Source organism: Poecilia reticulata, linkage group LG12, assembly GCF_000633615.1.
Source record: "Poecilia reticulata strain Guanapo linkage group LG12, Guppy_female_1.0+MT, whole genome shotgun sequence".
Classification (NCBI taxonomy): domain Eukaryota; kingdom Metazoa; phylum Chordata; class Actinopteri; order Cyprinodontiformes; family Poeciliidae; genus Poecilia; species Poecilia reticulata.
This window is the reverse complement of record NC_024342.1, coordinates 12,578,603-12,598,947: the sequence shown is the minus strand read 5'-3', so window position 1 is coordinate 12,598,947 and position 20,345 is coordinate 12,578,603. Positions and strand designations below refer to the sequence as shown.

The 20,345-nt window shown below is 38.6% G+C and overlaps 1 protein-coding gene across 9 annotated transcripts in view; it reads left to right on the top strand.

Moving 5' to 3' along the window:
• LOC103473571 (ankyrin-1-like) overlaps nucleotides 1-20,345 on the top strand; it is a 37,668-nt gene that overhangs the window by 13,877 nt on the left and 3,446 nt on the right. For 3 of the 9 annotated variants that reach the window (XM_017307821.1, XM_017307817.1, XM_017307815.1), the window contains 12 exons: nucleotides 172-300; nucleotides 1,978-2,097; nucleotides 2,685-2,769; nucleotides 4,824-4,898; nucleotides 5,145-5,276; nucleotides 5,541-5,699; nucleotides 6,204-6,275; nucleotides 17,359-18,013; nucleotides 18,102-18,237; nucleotides 18,328-18,372; nucleotides 18,710-18,781; nucleotides 19,739-19,833. In XM_017307821.1, the coding sequence (XP_017163310.1) occupies nucleotides 172-300; nucleotides 1,978-2,097; nucleotides 2,685-2,769; nucleotides 4,824-4,898; nucleotides 5,145-5,276; nucleotides 5,541-5,699; nucleotides 6,204-6,275; nucleotides 17,359-18,013; nucleotides 18,102-18,237; nucleotides 18,328-18,372; nucleotides 18,710-18,781; nucleotides 19,739-19,807 (1,749 nt within the window). In that variant the 3' untranslated portion in view covers nucleotides 19,808-19,833. The remainder of the gene's footprint in view (nucleotides 1-171; nucleotides 301-1,977; nucleotides 2,098-2,684; nucleotides 2,770-4,823; nucleotides 4,899-5,144; nucleotides 5,277-5,540; nucleotides 5,700-6,203; nucleotides 6,276-17,358; nucleotides 18,014-18,101; nucleotides 18,238-18,327; nucleotides 18,373-18,709; nucleotides 18,782-19,738; nucleotides 19,834-20,345) is intronic. The other 6 variants (XM_017307822.1, XM_017307823.1, XM_017307820.1 and 3 more) reach the window with 6 other exon arrangements.

The following is a 20,345-nucleotide window of genomic DNA, read 5'->3' as shown; positions in this document are numbered from 1 at the left end:
AAGGAGAACAGTGATCACGCTGACAGAAAAAGTGGCAAAGAACTGACTTTGTTTTTATGTTCTCCCTTATTTTACTTCTCAGTCAGTCTCGGAGATGTACATTTTAGTAATTTATTTTGAAGTGGATGGTCATAGCCTGCTTGTTTTCTAACATTGGGATGGTTTTCACAGCTTATGGAGGGCATGCCGCTGCACCTGGAGTGTTCTGGGAATTTAGTGCCCATCCGGAAGGCCACTCAGCAGCCTCGCAGCTTCAGCTTCCAGGCCTTCAGAGACAACAGACTGCCTGTTTCTGTCAAGGTCTGTCTCTATGTGGCTGTTCACTTGCCTAACTTTCTATCACTTACCATTCGTTCCATATGGGTTTTTATTTTATTTAGTTTTGGGATTTAACACAGCAAGGATCCTCTTTACAGATGATCAATATTCTTCCAATATTCCAGATTACTTATTGATTAACAGACACCCAACAGTAACTATTTTTAATGGTATCAATATTATGAATAGCAGGGCGTGCCATTGAAACAAAAAGACTATTGCCCACCTGAAAAATTGACGATGCAAACAATAAAAGTTGAATTTATACCAACTGTATAATAGGATTTGCTCTGTAATATTATATGGAGGACATGTGATATTTAATTATCTTTTTTTGCCTTTATTGTGAATTTATCATTATCAATTTAAAAATAAAGCATGTTATCCTAGAATTCTGCAATTAATTGGACATACTGTTGGAAAAGTTTGGTGAAAAAAAATGAATAAATTTGAATGATGAGGACTGAGGCAGAATGGCGGTTTTAATGCAATAATGTCAGATATTTCCTTACATGTTCAAAGCTAGAAAGTGTTGAAACTTAACTTCATTCAAGTATTATATTTTTCTGTGCAACACTGAAATCTTTGAGCCTTTCTCACCATTTGACGTTCAAATCTGGGAACGCTGTAAAACGATGTTTAATGTCTGGGAAAAACTTGGAAAACCAACGTCTGCATCTCTATGCTGGAGAGGTTTAAAAATACCTGCGGTTTGGTTTTAACTCTTAATGTAGTATTTCAGCCCTTCGCTGTAAATCCAGGATATACAAAAAACAACAACAAAACCTTTTTAACGCTTTTTTTTTTTTAGTTGATCTCAAATCAACAAAGACAAATCCATATGTGCAGAGAAAAGAACAATAAATGCATGAATGATGTATAAACTGATTCAGAAGAGTCAGCCCACAGGTTGATGGAGCTCCAAGATTAAATGTAGCTCACACTTGAGAGCAAAGTCTTTGAAAACTACATGAAACTCTGTGTATAAACCTTGTCTTGTCTGTCCTGTGACCATATTGATGTAATTTCATTGTGTTGTACGGTTTTCTTTTTCCCTAAGTACATCCAGTTTTTCTTTTTTTTTCGCCATCCATATCTGTTGGTGTGACTTATGGTACTATGTAATAGCACCTACCTAAATTCTTGTAGCCATGCAGCAAACAACTTACCTATCTATCCCCCGACTCTCTTGGGTAATTGTTTGCATGCCCTGTGTCTCCCTCACTTTCTTTGCCTGCCTTCCAATCTTTGCGGCCTTGCCTGTCTGTACGTGTCTGTCTCACTGTCTCTCTTTCTTTCTCTCATGGTCACTCTGTAACTGTCTGATCTGACAGACGCCCAGGTAAAATGTGCAGGTAAATCTCTCTCTCTCTTGCCTGCCTGTGGACTGCTTCCATCCCTGTTTCCCCCTGCTTCTTGTCCAATGTTACTGCGCACCAACCTCGAGGCTCTGTGGAGAGATCTAACGCCTCTTTCTGATCTGTTTGTCCTTTCCTCTCACTCCTCCCTTCTTTTTCTCTGCTTTCACTCTAATATTTTCCGATGTGCATCGTCTTGTGCACTCTTTCTTTCACATTCTTTTCTCTGGTCTGTTCTCCACCTACGTCTATCTGTTTTTCTGCTCTTTTCCTTCTTTGTTCTGTCACCTGTATGTGCCAGGTGAGGGACAGTAACAAGGAAGCCACTGGGTTTCTGTCTTTTCTGAGGAAATGCACAAAGTACGAGGACTCGCAACACGTCTTGTGTAACCTTAATATAACTATGCCACCTTGTGTCAAGGTAAGAACTCGCCATGATACATGAGCACGCATTTAAACATGAGAGCTTAGAAAATGAATATAAATGAAGGTTGTGAGGTCAAATTCTTACTGGGTTAAAAATTAGTACACATCTCAAGTAGCAGGGGATTAATAATGAATAGTTATTTTTAGTTGTCTGAGAATTTAATAATTCAAAAATGTCACAATAAAAATGTGCCCAGTTAGAACATTCTGATGAATTTGAAGGAATTCATTTTTACTGTTGGACTTAAAGAGTTCTTTGAAAGTACAGACATGCATTTTTGAAGACTTTTACTTATAATTTGCTTTCCATATTGACAAATTGCATTTTTGTTTATGTGGGCCTGTATCTATATTACTTTGTAGCAAAGATGGGACATTATTAAAATAAAGACATGTAATTTATTTCAAAGTTTTTTATGCATTGGTTTGCACCAGAGATGCAAACCAATTTAAAGGCTGCTTTATTTCTCTTAGAGTCGAATATTTTTATTTCACTGTTGTCGTTTCCATGTTCTCCAATTAAGATGTTTTCCAGACAATCGTTTGCCATAAGAAACCATTGTTATTTGGTCTCTATTTTAGGTTGCTGGGAGTGAGGAACGCAGGCGAACTTTGACCCCTCTGGCCCTGAGAGAGCGCTACAGTGCACTGAACGAGCCCGGTGTGGGTACGTTTTTATTATCTGTACTTCAGCCCTCTCCTCATAGACACACACTGGAGATGGGCACAGAATGTTGCGCTGCCCTTTTACCCAGACCCCCCGCTTCCCCAATCTGCCCCTACTCCACCCTCTCTGCCTCTATTTGTCTCATGTGCACGCATGGCACAAAGACTAAAGCCTTGGATGCAATGCACTGCTGTACAGTATGCCCCAGAGTTTGTGGCAGTGCAGTTCGATGAAAGCACACAGAATGTGAGGCCAGGAGACAAGCAGCCGTCTGGAACATGGCCTGCAGTGCAGTAGCTCCATGGCACCTGGAAAGTCTGACTTATTCTTTCCTGAGTGCCTTGGATATTCGAACAACGACTTCTGTGATTGGTTAAGCATGGCGCTGGTGTCTCCACTGCGACATCCAATGGCATGGCAGCAGATACTATTAGCTTATGAGCACTGAGAATGAGCAGGACCTCCCAGTGGAGCTAGACAGAGGAGCCCTTTACACTAGTTTTTGGTAAATGTGTAACAGTTACTCTTAAAGTTAAAACAAAAAAAGTGGTTTCCCAATGGAGGAGGGAGAAAAGGTCTCTTCTGTCTATTAAGTATACAGCGCTGCTACATTGCACCTTGGTCCCTCTGTAATGGTTACGGAATGCTACTATGGGACTAACATTTCAATGAACCCCAAAGTCTTACATCTTATACCCACACTCAGTCCTAACCGTGACGATTACTTGGATAGAAACACTGTTGTGGTTAGAGCTTATTTGGCTGGACAGAGGAGAAAAGGTATGTATTATCATGAAATCTTAACTAAAACTTTGATCAGTTTTAAATCTTTTTAGTTCACACATGACGAACTGTAATCTTATAACTTTTTTTATAGCTATACTCTACTTAACTTCATAATGATAGATCAAATGTTAGGATTCTGGCTGTCCTGGTCAGGATGTTTTAGCCCCTGATACAGAGGCATTGAAAAAGAGACATTTTTTTATACTATGTTCTTTAGTACCTTCACAAGAATTCACAAACTGTATTTATTAAGTGTTATGTGAAATACAATAGTATTCTGATTGCACAGCATTTTACTCACTCTCCAATGACATTAAGAATGGTGAAGTTTGTTCTTTCTGCGTTTCTTGATTGTGACAGATTTTTTTTGTTTGAACTTTAGTTTCTGTAGTTCAGACTCAAAATGAGGCAAAAACCTGATGTTAATTTGATCAGGAAAGTTTTAACCTCAAAGAAATTGCCACAAATTCACCTTAAACTACCACCAAGTCAAGTTGGCACATCTACTGCCTATTGATGCAGATACTACACATACAAAGGTTTATACTGCAAGCAATTTGCTAGTACTTTGAAGTTGAACTAATTCCCAATAATTTTACCAATATCCATTGTGTTATAATTAAAATAATTTAATAAAAAAACATTTTCTCCTTTATAAATGAAAAGAAAGCGAAGCAATTATTGGTTGTTCAAACAACATACATTTAAATTCATGCTGGTTGCTGAAGTGTTAGGCTAACAGTAACATGCTTAGTATTTCATTTAGTGACTTTAATAACTCAGCTCATGTTTTAGTGTTCTTCCAGTTGCTCATGACACAAAATCTTAAGAAAACTGAAAGAAAATGTTTTAAATCCTCACAAACTCAGCACTTTGAGCCTCATAAAAAACTTCTGATGCATATGATGACAACTAAGGACTGTGCACGGAGCAACATCCGGACACTGACAGACTAGGAGCTGCAGTGGCCAATATGGTCTCTCCCATCCACATTTGTGAGATCAACAAAAGAATATTCACTGTCAGATATGTTCACAATATATCTGCTAAATATAGGTGGTGATCTTTAAAAATCACCAGCACAAAACATGACGACAAATCTTAGGGAATCTAATACTAATGAATGTATTAAATCGCGAATTAGGATTAGGGAACCTGGAATCAAGACATTCCCGATTACAATCGTCTGAGTTTAGAAATCTGGCGTTTTTGACACCGTCTTTTCATGATATTTTGCGGGTCCTAAACTGCTCCCATTTTCTCTTTAGCTTCAGTGAACGCCATGGAGAGAACCGAGATCAAAATCAACATCATATCTGATCAGCTGGGCTTAAGCTGGGCAGGTTAGTAACTTCAGATTTGTACAAGCTTGAAACAAATACAGCGAGTAAACACAGACTAGTGGTTGATTTGATTTGGTCTTGACTAAGGAAGAGTTCCCTTGTCAAAGTTGTTCAGGTCATCTTAAGTGAACTTACAGTTTACAGACCAGGAGATGACCTGTGGTATTTACTTAATTTGTAAGAGATCGTAATGTCTTTATTTACTGGTGCACATATCCAGTTTATTTTATCTGCTCTTTCTTTCAGAGTTGGCGCGAGAGCTTCAGTTTAGCGTTGACGACATCAACAGGATCCGTGTAGAAAATCCAAACTCCCTTTTGGACCAGAGCTCCGCCCTGCTCAACCTGTGGCTCAGCAGAGAGGGCAAAAGGGCCAAAAGTGAGTCCAACATTTAAAATTCTTATTAAACTGACTACAGACTTACTCTGTAGGGGATTAAATACAATGTTTAAAACTCTGGAAAGTTCTTTAGATTTCAACCAACAGCAAGCAGCAGCACAAACGGATCTGTGTTAAAAGAAACTCAGAGAGAATTTGAAAGTGTAACTTTACAGATGCTTCACTGCAAGACGGGTTCTCATTTTCTATCTTTTCTATCATGTTCTCTCTTTTGTCTTTCACTGTGGTGTGTGTGCTGCTTAGTGGAGAGCTTGTACACTGCTTTAAAGAACATTGACCGTGCAGATATCGTGTCTTCACTTGAGGGTCAGGCCCCACAACAGGGGCCCGGGTTGTCAGAAGAGGGGGCCTGTCGTCTGGCGGACAGAGACTCTACATTGTTGTCCCCCAGTGTCATTAATGGTAAGAAACACAAACACAATACAGCATGAATTTAAGAGAAAACATTTTATGTATTAGTAGAGTGTTACTATTTATATATTTAAATCACAATGGCTTATGCTTGCTCGTAATTATCTTAAAGATGATGATGAAGATGATTACAAAATCCCTTCTACTTGGATATATGAGTTTAAAGGAGAAAATGAAGATTTCTTTATTGTTTTATATTTATTCTGTTTACTATGGTTTGAAATGACAATTTTTGGGAATATCCCAGTGTTAAAAATAATTTGGAAGCAAAGGTGATTAAAAAGAAAAGTAAGGAATTAAAAATGTGTCGCTCTAAGGAAACAGGCATTTTGCCAAAATCTCTATTTTCAAACATGGACTCGGTATTTAATTGAAATGTTTGCCCTGTTTGAGCCCCAGAAAGTGCCCCTCCGTTCCCCTTCATCTGTGGAAAATTGCCTGCTTCGTTAGAGTGTGGGTAACAGCCATTGTGCCTTGTTTCTGTTGCCCCACAAGAGATCACGGACACAAGGCCTTCACGCATAGTGCACAAGCCAAGAGTTATTAGACCCCCGTTTTTCAGAAGGGGTAAGTTGATCAGAAACTGGGGCTGCATGGTGGTTTGCTGCTCTTGATGATGATGATTACGGTGATGAGTCTCAGACGATGATTTTGAGGTCTGAGGAATGGTGTCGTTCTCCCACCATGAAAATGGCTTTTATCAGCATGCACTAACACCGCCTCTGTGCATTTCTCACCGGGGCACAAGTCATCTTCTTTAATTTTTATTTTTGTTAAGTTACACTTTGTTGCACTTCATAATTTAGATATGAATTATAATGTTTCTACTCATCTAGGAAAACCATCATAGCTCTCCTTTATATTTTGAATTTTAAGGCGACACAGCCGTAAAGGTATGAATCTGACAAGCGCAGTGTCTTGTGAACATATCTCGTGAAATTTTTTCACATTTTTTCATCCTAGATCCACATACTTCAGTGTATTTAATTGGGATCTTATGTGACAGACCAAGTAGTGCTTGATGTTGAAGTAAAGGAAAGTGATTAATCAATTAATCTTTTTACAAATAAAAGTCTGAATGTGACCTACCTGCATTTATATTCAGGCCCCTTTTACTCTGGAATGTCTTCCAAAATTACCAAAATAAAGTGCAGAATTGCTAGAGAACATTAGTAAACCAAGAGCACGAAGAAGGGTAATGTTATGGAAATGTTTAAAACACGGCTAGGTTTTAAACAGTAGCCAAGGCTCTACATATTTTATGAAGGACTGCAGAGATCCATGGTTCAGGGGGGGATAACCGGTTCACATGGCAACAACGGAAAAGTCTTTGTTAAACAAAAGCCTTAAAATTTAGTTGCGGTTTTCTACCAGCCTTGTAGGGCGCAGACCAAGCATGATAACATTTTGTTCCACAAGCAAAATACTGCATGTGGCAAGAAAAAAGAAGAAAAAAAAAACTGTACTGGAGATCAGCCCATTATCACCATCAACATATCAAACAGAGACTGGGAAAGTGGTCTCAGGTGACTGGAAGATGATGTAGCTAAATTCATCCAGTCCTGAGAGAAAACCTGTTAGGGGCTGTAAGAGACATGAGACTGGAGTGGAGGTAGCTTGAAACAAAACATTTTTATATTCAGGTGTCCTAATGGTCTAAGGAAAGTTACAACAGGGGACAATTTCTGGCAAGACTTGACAATTTTAATACACAAATACTTCCAAACCAATCCGATGGAAGTTTTTTGCTTAAAAAAAAAACAAAAAAGGATAAAGCTGGTGGAGGCATACCACAGATGATGAGTCCAAGGTATAGACTGATAAATACAAATTCTCATCACCCTTTTCAGATTTTTGTTTAAAAAAATTTATTCCTCTTTACAAAAATGTTATTCCTCTTTACAATTATGCACATGTCGGTCTGTCACATAGAGACCGGATTGTGAAGTGTTTGGATTGTGATTAAAAAAAAAAACTAAAACCAATGGTATATGTACCATCTCAATGCACTGTGCAAAAAATTCCTTCCATTTACTATGGATGTCTGGATTACATGTGGGACTGGTTGCGTATGTGTGCACATAAGTGTGTGCATACATATCTTTGTGTGTATGTCTGGGATGGATAAAGAGTCAAAACTGAACAAAATGAAAATGTGCTCTGGGCCTTCATTCCTTGTTCCTGTCTTTTCCTCTTCCTCTCTCACTCTTGCTTTCTTTTGTAACCTGAGAAAAAGACAACATTCCACACATCTCACTGCAGATGATGTTGGAATTGTCTCTCTTCCTCGGGATTCTGTCCAACTTCTTCCTCTTTCTCTGAACCTGTGACACAACATACCAGCTGCCCAGCCGCCCTGCTCCTCGTCTTTCTCCTCCTCCTCCTCCCTTCTCCTGCTCTTCTTCCTCACAGCTCTACCTGTCCGACCTCTGACCTCATAAGAACCTCATTTTGACCTCTGGGCCTCCTCTTCTCTTGTCATCTTATTTCCCCCCTCGCTCCTCCCTCGTTCAGTCGAGTGGGGACCCTCTCCTCCTCTTTAAATCCACAGCTCAGTGTGTGTACTACTGTTTGTGCACGTGCATGCTGCATGCCTTGCTGTTACCGTACCGGAGGGTGAGTTTGCGTAAACGTTAAAAAAAAGTGAGCTTTTTGTTTCAGACTAACTTTTAAAAGATACATTTGTTTAGATCCAGTCAATTAGGTTTGAGTCTTATTCGCACAGCAGATAAATATTGAAAATCTGCTGGATTAACTGAGTGAGGTTATTATTTCCAAAGCATTCTTTACGTACAGGTCAAGAAGTCAGAAGTTTACATGCACACATCAAAGGCATGAGCGTCATATTCATTTTTGGGTCTTACTCATCCTTTTAATCCCTTTTCATAAAGTTTGACTGATGAGGTAAAATACAACTTCAGGAACTTCTAAAAACAAGAACTGGTTGTACAGGTTTGAAGTTGTTGGTTATTGTTTGTAATCCACTCAGGATTATTCAAACTGGCTCAAATCAGTTCAGTTCAAGTCAGATAGTTGCATACATTGTATATAAAGGCACTTTTTTTTTTACTGACCTTTTTCCTCACAAGCCTTGATGATGATATCATGGCTTTGTAAGCTACTTACACCTTTGTTCACAACATTTGAGTAAACAGAGGCATAACTGTGGGTGGACTTTAAGGCAGCATGTCAAACACTACTTACTTGTGTGACATCATATTAAAAAATTTAATTAAAATCAATCAAGAATTCAGAATTAGTTATTTTTGCACAATTTCAAGATGTCCTGAAGGTACTACATTTATCGACTTAAGTAAATAATTGTAACTACATCACCCAGTTGTATTTGTTCTTATGGAGCTGCAACAGGGTGAGGCCACACATCATTACCAGTTTTGAAAAGCACATTGCAGGTTTACATTGAGCTCTAAATATAACACATCTATATCAATATCAGTAAAATGTTTGTATATATTTGGGCCTGTATTTCTAATTTTGAACCTGTTTGGAGTAGAGAAAATTGACCAAACAAAAAAAATCTAATTCTTGGATCTTGCATCCGTTATATTTCCAGTCCAGCACCAATAAAGAGGGGTTTAAGGAAACAGCTAAAGCTCAAAGATAATATATTATTAATGCTGATGATGAGTGTGTGTACATTTCTGATAAATACTGTATATGAGTGAGTGAGGATTTTGTACAGATGAACTGTGGTGTCTGCAGTTTGCCGTTTACGTTCTTAACATCAAACTGTGCATGGCATGCTTTCAGTGTCTGAATTAGCCTTTGCTGTGTATAACGTTCTCTCTGTTCAGTAGGTGTATTCTAATCTTGTTTTATGCCAAATTAACTCAAAAAGTGTTTCCTTTTCTTTTACTGTGAAACAAATGGTGTCATTTTAACAATATGCTGTTAACACATTGACTTCTGCATCGCACATAATGTTCAGAGAACAATGCTGCTGCAAACATGAAGTCTTTCTTTCATGGGCAAACGCATTCATCATACATTTGTCTTTAAGATTTTAAGAGCTCGGTGTTACCGAGGAGGGTTTGTTTACACTTGTTACTGCTCTTAACACAAAAATTTGCCCAAGTCTGAAGGACTCTCAGCATTGTTGAAACATTATCTGCTGGCAGGGATACTGGTGTGAGGGTGTGTGTGTGTGTGTTTGTGTATGGTTTGGATGTTCAGGATTTATTACCCTACATTTTAACCTCACATGTGACCCAAAAAAATCTACTTCATTCATCATATATAAAAGAATTTGAGTGTAGTCTTGTGTGTCCGTTTTTTTATTTGACCGTTGTTAAAACACTTAGTGTATCGTGAAGCGTGTTGTGAACTGTGCTGTCCTTTCTTCGTTTGATTTTAGGGCTTTTTTTCAGTCTCAGTAGAGCTAGTCTGTGCTTCACCATGTGTTGTGCCTTGGACACTTGTGTGTGTGTTTCTTTTAAACAACAGGAGTAAAAAGGAAGGACTAACCCTGACTCAACTAAAMTCATTCAAGCTGCCATTCTAACTCATTCCTTCCTGTTCACCCTCATTCTGATGCCACCTCTGACCATCCTGGCCCTGTTCCATCCCAGAGACACACACTGTATTTCATAAGTCAATACATTCTGGGAATAAAACAAACGCATCATAAAGAAGTACTTCACTCACATAAGGAGCCATATGAATTGATTGGTGCCACTTAAAAGCCTTAAAATACCTTGAAATCCTTCTTTTAATGCAGTAGATTTGTGTCACACTGAAAAATGTAGACAAAATTGATCATTGCTTTGCATACGTTCATTCAGCAATCCATGAAAAATAATAGTAACACTTTATTTGAAGGGGTGTGCATAAGACTGACATGACACTGTCATAAACATGACATAACATCTGTCATGAACATAAAGAAGTCTTTATGAATGTTTGACTGTTGTCAAGGAGTGTCTGTCAAGTTTTCTTCCGGTTTGGTTGACTGTGCGATCCCCACTTGAAAAGGATTGTTTCCACTGTGATCTTTGAACTGGATTTCACTCAGAGACTTTAATTTCATTGGCTCATCTTTATTTTTCATGATGGTCCACATAGCTCAAATCTCAATTGCTCAATAGCCCATAGGTGAAAAACCTCAAAAGAAACAGAAACACATCTATTACACTCTGAAATTAACGAGGTAAATACATTGTGAAATCAGATTTCTACCCTTTCAAACCAATTATTTCAAAAGAATAATAAATAGAAAATATTTTATAGTAAATTCAGCAGCAATAAATAAATTAGCATTTTTATCAATATTTGTTAAAGACCCTCACAAACATTACAACCAACATTTCCTTTTTCTTTCTACTTTAACCAATAAACACCAAGTGTATTTTCCTTCTTTTCATTTTTTTTCTTTTCAACCTAGTAACTTGACCTCAACAAGACTAAACAACTTAATACAACAAACAATTCAGCATGAGCAGCAGCATTGAGCCTTACCGGCTGTCTTTCACAGCTTGTTGAAACTTTCACACAGTTCTGAGCTTAAATGCTCCAGCACTGTTTGCATCTCATGCTCTCAAACCAGGACTGACAAGTCAGTCACACCAAAAGTAGCTGCACTCTGATTGCCAGGAGATTGAAGATTGAGTCCACCTGGTTCTCCTCACCGACAGGCAGAAAGGAGCTGCAGAAAGGTGCAGGGGAGTGACAGAGGGGAGTGGTTACCTAGCAGGTCACCGGAACAGTGTCATTCGGTAAATAATGACACTTTTAATGCAAAGTTGCTCTAAAGGTTGCATTAAAAGTCCATTAAAAATGCCAACATTACATTAAATTATCATAATTTACAAAATCATGCAAAGTTGGCACTTTTAATGGACTTTTAATGCAGCTTTTTAGAGCAACTTTGTATTAAAAGTGTCATTATTTACCGAATGACACTTCATGACAACAGTCAAACATTCATAAAGACTTCTTTATGTTCATGACAGGTGTTATGTCATGTTTATGACAGTGTCATGTCAGTCTTATGCACACCCTTTCAAATAAAGTGTTACCAAAATAATTGCTTATAACAAAATCAGTAGTGTCACAATTGTTGGTTCATCGACTCTCTGTTTACAAACTCACAACAGGCTTTGGCTGTAGGATACCACTTGGTCTTTGTCTAGATTTGTGACCAATCCTGGGTCTCTTGTTTTCAGAACGAGCTTTCAGGAGGTGGAACTGAGATTTTCTTGGTCACAAAGTTGATTTTTGTGTCTGCTGAATTATTCATGTGTAGATTTGACCCATATGTTTTGCATCATTATCAATCACTTTTTAAACAGTCCAGGTAACACACCCTATGTCATATTTATCTGTGTGAAGGTGGAACAGGAAAAGCGTTTTTGTGACATTGCTCTCACTTAGGCGTCGGATGATAAATTAAACCTATCGACCTCATTTTAATTATCGTCTTTATCGTCTCTTCCGGCCTTTTTTCCTTCTGTTGATGACACTGAATGAAAAAAGGCTCAGCTCCGGTGCTCTCCACTGACCCAACCTTTTTCATTTCCTTAGTCTAATGTCCAGCGGACATTTCACGAGTTGTCGGCCCATTTTCAAACCCTGAGAGACACATTAGCGACAGAAATCCCAGGTATAACGGTTCGATCGGGTTCGTCATGCCGTGTGGTGTCCAGCCATATGGGCACAAAATAATGTCTACAAGTCCAGTTAACTAATTTTAAAATCAGGCATTAATCAATGCTTTACTAGAATCTACCTGTGATGCATGTGGCTAGAGTCAGCGTAAAGTCCTGACGGAATGAAAATCATTATAACCTATTTATGTCACGTTAACGAAGAACAGCTGAAAACTTACCGGGTTTATCAACTGTTGTAGCAATTTGGCTCCAACTCCTCTCCTTGTAATTTCTATATTCTTTGCACGAAATGTTGAATAAACATTAATGATGCCACAAATCATCTTCGATGTCCGCTGGACTTCGGGTTGCGCCGTTTTAGCTGTTTGGGATTCCCCTCCGTAATTTCCCCTCAGAAAGCACGGAGGAGAATCCGTGCTTTCTGATTGGCTACCTGTCACATTCAACGGGCTGCCTTAAGTTCCCAGTCGGGGAAAATCCCTGATTTAGATCGGAGCGGCCACGACGATCTACCGTAACACACCACACACTGCAGGATGATCGGTTAGATCGGCCAATGATCTAAGATTGTCATAAGGGGRGAATGGGGGCAAAAAATGGTGTAGTGTGAACTATTGCATTAGGTAGTCGGRTGTGCCCATCTTCTCTATTTAAATCTCGTGATTGCTGAAGGGCAATATACATACAAACTTCATAATCTGCACACTTTTGGTTGAATGCAGTATTTATTTCCACTTTGGCTTTATGTTGTTTAGTTTTTATTCAAGTACGTTTTTTGTTAATCGAGACTGAGAATCCATTTTATTTTTGTTTTTGGTTGTTTTGTTTATTTAGTTGATCAGTTCCAGTGCAACGTGTTCTTTTGAAAATAAAGTACATCTATCACGAATTTGCATGTATTATTAGTCATTTCCATTAAATCAGTGTCAAAAGGTCTTGAAACAATATTATCATTTATCGCAATAATTTTTTAGACAATCGTCCAGCAAAATTTGTTACCGTGACAGGCCTACTCCCACATGAATCAGATTCTAATGTTTTTATTGAACCTCAGAGAAATGCTCTGTTCAGCTTCAGAAACTAAAGGATACATTAAAATTATTCTACAATTACACTTATATCTCCAATGAATTGGTATCAGTCATTAGGATGTCATTATGAGAAACATATTTTTCCCAACAAAATAAATGCACTGAAGTTCTTGCTTCTGTGCTCAGTGTGACATTAAGCTCCTGTAATAAAAGATGAATTTGTGTGAAGGCTTTTTGCACACCCGTACTACGGGTGCCAAAAGGTGTCGAGGTTGTATAATAGATTGTCTCTGTAATAACATGTGTCAACTGTTCTAAAAATTTAATTAAGCTGTAAGGCTTCAAGCTGCTTCATGCCAAAATGTTCACATCTCCATTACTGGGCCATAATGGGTACTGCTTTATACTGTACATTAAAAGTAAGACCAGCTGCAGATCTGCTGAATTTCACCTCTGTTAAATGACACATTAAGCAAAGAAAACATGTTATTTATGCTCAAACTTGATAGCATGTTGGTTAAATATGTCAAGTTTGGGAAGCTTTACCACATCTACATCCATTAGTATTTAACTACCGTGTATATGCCTTTACTGGGATTTCGCTTTTTCAGTTAATGACTGACAAAATCACGTAAAACATGTTTTCTGAATCCATTTTCATTCCTTTAGCTGACAGTCAATACATTTTGCTATTAAAATTAACATTTTGAAAATTAAGATTGAACTAAATGTAGTTTAAGACTTTTAGTGAGGCCAGGTATGAAGGACATTTAATTTGCATTCATTATTAAAAGTTAACCCTTGCATTAAAACCTGCACTAAATGTACTTTTACAGATATATTTGCATGAATATGTTTCTCACAACTATACTTTGGGCTTGATTTTGGATGAAGACCTTTTCACTTTTATTAATGTAAAAAAATTGCATATGTTTAAATAAGAAATCCTAGCTGCAATGCTGTCACGTTTTTCATGTTATAAAGATATTTTTGACTCAGGTTTTGCAAGAAATCGGTATAAGTGACGTGCATCATAATGTTCTAATTCTGTCCATTTTTCCAGCCATTTGTTTAGCTAATGTTTTAAGTAATACAGAAATTAAAATTCCCTACACAAAATTAAAAAATGTAAAATTATTAAAATGTTCCTTGCTTATTAACTCCTACAAAACTTGCTTATTGTGATTCAAGTGAGATTCAGAGTGCACATGGTGTTCATAAGAAAAATCATAATTACTTTTTGAACTTTAAAATTACCACCAAAAACTGTATTAATACAATTTTGTGTTTGGATGTGTACATTTGTGTCTTTCATGTACTGTCTTTGAAAAGCAAACAAAAACTTTAGTCACCTAAACTTATTATAGGTCGGACTCGAATAAAAGTTAAATGGCATTCAAACACCCCAAAAAAATCTATAAAAACATGAAACATCTTTCATATACTTAAAGAGACAGTTTGGATTTTTTTGAAGCAGAGTTTTGTGAAAAGGTGTTTTGTGGTTATCTTAATTTCAGGAGATAACTCTTTCAGTGACCTCAGATTAAGCAAAGAGATTGTCCATARTTTTCTGATGACCTGGCAACTATTCAGAGGAGAGCGCCGATAAAAGTGGATTTGCTCCACTGTTGATCAAAAAAATGTCATTTCATTTACGCACACAAACCTTTAAGCCACCGCGAGGGTTGCAATGAGGAATACCTGCACATTGGTCTGAAGTTATTCACTATGAAGATCGTATTAGCTTATGTGTTGTGTAACAACCGTTATAAACGTGATGCACTACGAAAACAAAAATATGAGCTAAGTTCACGTGAATGCTTTTCGTTGATTTTTACCTTTCCATTCGATTGTTATTCTGGTCAAAGTATGCACTGAAACTTTATTTCTTCAATTGTAACTGGAAGTGGAGCCCCAGATATGTTTTTATTAAGGGAGCCATACAAACAGGCACAGCTTAAAGGAGGTGTCTTCTGCAGGTAAAATACTAACTACTCCTAATGACTCCACCGTTTATCCAAATTAAATTAGTTTTAAATCTATTAACTGTGTTTAACGTGAGTATGTATAAKTGTGTGTGTGTGTGTGTGTGTGTGTGTGTGTGTGTGTGTGTGTGTGTGTGTGTGTGTGTGTGTGYGTGTGTGTKTGTAGAKGGACTTATACTTAAATGCCTGAGGTTCAGACTAGGATGCATGTTTCTGAATTGCTGCTGWATTAAGGGGAATGCAAGGACAACTAGCTTGCATTTTTCTTAGCAAAGCCTACTGCTGAGTCCCACTCAGGAACTTATGACATGGGTTGGAACGATAACAGATATTTCACAGCAGTTTTGTTTATTGTGTTATAACAATTCCTCTATGCTGTTTTGCTTAGTTTCTGATTTGGAAAGGTCTTTAATTGGGCCAAATTAAAAGACCCAGCTACAAAAACGGACATCCTTGCTTTAATGTAAATGAATATCGTGCCAACCCCAAAATCAACATGTAGCTACACTCACTTTTCTTTTTTTTTATATTTTATTTCCTGGGACAGATTACGTTCTGGGAATTCACTTTCTTTCTTTGATTAAAAAAAAAATCAAGAGCCCTGCATCATTCACTTCACAAACAAAGGATGATCCACGAAGCTCTTACTGTATGCCCTCACAACTTGCACATTTTGCTGTGTCCCAATGACAAAGACCTGGACTGAATTCTTTACATCAGACTAACTTTCTTACATCAATTGGGCAAAGTGTTACTGCAAAAAAAAACTTAATTTAAAATGTTCTTGTATTCTATTCAAGGGCATGCAGATAAAATGTAATCGCAGGAGTACTGCAGTTCTCCATTAAATAACTATTTTCAAACATAAAAATCAAACTCAGATAACAGGAACTTTGAACCAATTTGTCCTTCCATTATTTGAATAGGTTACTTCATCTAAAATAGGGTTTGCATGAACTATCTCTGTTTTGTGACTCGAATTACTACAACTGTAGAAATTAACTTTGCCTTTTTTGCCCCACTAGTCATGAGCTGGAAAGCTAATCTGTGTTTCATCACCATGGAGAGTCTATGAGTAGAGATCTACTGGATCAGAATTTTGTGGTCAAGCTCCAATCTCTGATTTTATGATGCTTTGACCTGCCAATGCTTTTAGCCATTTCTCATTTGTTTTTAAGAATTATGATATCATTCAAAACACTCTTTTAGCCTTACACCTGTTAGTGATTTATATCAGGTGCAAGAACGGAGTATGTAAAGCAGGATTTTACCATCCTATTATTACTGAAAGACCAAATGAATATTGCATTGATATTGTAAAGTTTCTTTAGCAACTTATGTTTCATTTTGCATGACTAGCACAGCTAGCAAAAACTAAAACGGCAATATTTGTGTGTTTCACAAGATAGATCCTTACTTTAACTCGAACATTAATGAAATGCTGCCAACATTTCCATATTCAGCATTTTTTTTTAGTTTTGCCATCTCGTTGCTTCGATGAGCCTCAGACATACAACGGCACAGAATGACATAACACATTAAAAATGCAGCCTCCTTATAAGTAGCGTTCACATCTCTGGACATCATATGTCTTCCATCCACTCTGAAGGTTGTTGTCAGCGTGACCTGGCAGCTCTTCCATAAAGTGACTCTTCCTTTTCCAGCATTTAACTTTCAAAATGTGTTTAATGTTTTGATTTTTGCACATTGCAAGAACGACTCTTGGAAAATTCTGAGCATTCCAACATTTAAAATCACTGAGGTTTTCAAAACTCCTGTCAACTGGGCCTGGTTTTAGCCAAATGCAGTACCGGACAAAATGTATTCTGACTGATCAGTCCAAATTCTTAGAATGTAGAGTCTCTGCTTGTGTATTGGGACACGGCTAAGCTCCACTGTTTCTTAAGTAGGTTGGAGAAACAGTCAACATGTAACCTCCCGACCCTCCCCATGGCTGTGCCTGCTCGGTGTTAGTGTTTCTCTTGTCTCGCCCCTGTCTTCCTTCCAGGTTATGGGCTGGTGCAGGAGGAGCTTGTGTCCCCGGCCTCCATGCAGTACAGCTTGCCCTCTCCATTGGGTGTGGAGCCATACTGGCAGGAGGTTTCCAGCCTGGAGTGTGCGCCCATTGCCACCACGGAGGAAGACACACTAATGGAGATGTCGGATGTTCAGGTGTGGCCAGCAGGGGTCAGCCCCTCGCTGGTCACAGTTGAGGACTCGTCGCTAGATGGTAGCAGTCGAGCAGATGACTCTGAGGGCGCGACGCTTTCCTTGCCCTGCAGCTTGGGCCGTCCAAGCAGCGGAGCCAGTGGGGCCAGCGGTTCCATTATGGAGCTGGAGGAAGAGGAGGAGGAGGAGGAGGAGGGGGGAGAGGTAGAAGAGGAGGAAGTGCCACAAGAGCCAGCAAGTGCACTGGCAGAACGGGACAGGGTGAGGGCCACTGGTGCTGTTCCCAAGGTCAATCTGAACGGGCAACCGGGAGGTCAGAGGTCAGACGCAAGGAGAGGGGACGGTGTGGCGGTGGGAGGAGGAACTAAAGGAGGAGTTGGTGGTGTGGGGCTGGGCTCAGTGGAAGGGATTTCTCTTGTTGCAGGCCAGCAGGTGTATGCCCAGCATGGTGAGATGACTGGGCTCAGGCCACCGGAACACAACGGGGACAACCGGTACGTCGTCTTTAAGGTGCACCGTCTCAACGCATTATGAGATCACAGTTCCCCCTGCTGACATCGAGCTGTGCTTCATTCTTTGCAGGATGGTGGGAGGTGGAGCATTTCAGCCATACTTGCCAGACAAGGACTCCCTGCAGGGCTGGGTGGGCTCGGCGTCATCCGGACATGGCGGAAGTGTGCCAGGCTTGCACACAGTCCAGGAAGCCTTACTGACTCCGGTGTGTGATACTGGTTACTCTCATGTGCTGCGTGGGCACTTCCTGCAGGGCACGCAGCCTTTTGACAAGGGGCTGGGCTTCTCTCATCAGGAGACGGGCCAGCAAGCTTGGGAGCAGGAGCAGAGGCGTGGCCAGGTCAGGTTGCAATGCCGACCACCCGCCGCTTCCTGCGCCCGGAGAGGGAAAACATCTTCATTTCGTTAACTTTTTTTTTTTTTTTTTTTTTTGAATACTCAAATTTATATCCAGCCATTTGCACAATCATCTGTACTTTTTAATCTTTTTAAATGACTCAACAATCATCAGGACTGATGATTGGTCATTTTGATCAATTTAAAGACCCAGACTAAAAGGATTTTTTCCCCGACGAAAAAATTGTTTAACATCAATTTCTCAGATTCCAAAAAAGCATCTCAAGCACTCAAAGTTGATATAAATCATTATTTGATTGTATTTTATTATCTATGTTCAGAAAGAAGAGAAGGCGGACTGCTCTGCCGAGGCTAAATTTGTTGAAGAACGTGGAATTGCGCTCTCTAGAAAAGTAAGACTGTTTGTTTCACATTTTCCATGAATTTTCAGCTTCATGTATGTTATTATTTTCATTCCACACAGTAAAATCATTAAAGTAGCATATAGGACATTGGTCTGTTTTAAACAATKAAACAAATACTGCATTTGGACAGCATTTGTTTTSAAGGATATAGTATCAAATTAACTATTTTAGGTTTTACGTTGTCAGATAAATATACAGTAGTCAGTGGAAGGACAGGCTTAGTCTCTGAACTAAATACTTTAAGGTTTTTTTTTTTTTTTGATTCTTTCAGAAATATACAGGCAACTTTTTCATTACCCCTAGTGTGTTTTTGTGTGCACAAAAACTTGTCGGCAATACAGTTGTTCAGTCTAACTTCTGAGGTTTCCTAAACGTTGCAGGACCTTGTTGAGTAGAAAAATGTGATCAGTGCTTGAGTAGCATTTTACCAGCTGAGCAAAATGAATGARAATGAGTTGCAAAATAGATTAAATGTGATTGTGTAAGAGATTTATTTAAACTCGCAGCACAGCACTGTAAAAGCATGGTGGATTTGCTCAAGGTTATCATGATAGCAACGTCTCACACTATCCACACTTTCACACAAACGCTACAAGTCTAAACTCACATCTTGTCATTGAAGATCAGCTACACAGAGTGAGACACACAGAAGATCATACATAGAGGCCACAAGGATTTCGGTTCATGTTGGATTAAGGAATTTTGTACAGTTAAAAGGATAAAAAAAAATCAAAAACAACTATGACTCAGATCATTCAAAGAATAAGAAATTTCATATGAAACAAAACACAAAATGAGTGAATTTGGTGCCTGATTTGGTTGGCCGACTGCTAAAGCCCTTTGACACCCTGAWCATGTGAGCCATAGTTAGTTTCCTACTCTGGTTTCAGCACTTAACTGGTCCAAGTGTTGTCTCCTTCCTTCCTCCTGCCCTCCTTGCTCCAGGTGGGGATGGATGTAAGAAAGGGTGCTCAGTCATTGCAGCGCACCAGTCTCCGGAGAGTTAAACACTGAAATACACATACTGCCCGGTCCTCCAGGTACGGGACAACAAAACAAGCACTTGTGCATCCCAGTGCTTGGACAATAACCTGTGTGGTGACTGCTACCAAATCTGATGGAGCCTAATAGTTTCTTACACCAACTTTGTTTTTATTTTTTGTTTTTGTTTTTTTGTTGGTTTTTTTCTTTGTTGCTCCAAGTTAGAATCCCTTTTTGTAATSCTTTTTGGATGAAAATGTTTGGTTGTTGTGTAAAATGCACAGTCTGCAATGATTTGACACTCATTTAAATGCTGTACTTTTCTGTATTTGAAATACAAAGACAGCAAGGTTTTCCTATTGAATTGAAAYATCAGTGGTTAAATTCTATGTGATTGCCACGAACACGCTTCAGAAATGACGGACTATTACTTTTTAAATCAACTTTAGAAAATAAAGTAGAGGGGAAAGGAAGTTGTTTTAAGCCTAAATAACTTACTGTAGCTGAAGCRTAGGAAGAAAAGAAGATACGAAAGAAAAGAAACAAAATAAGGCAACGAAGAAAAGCTTAA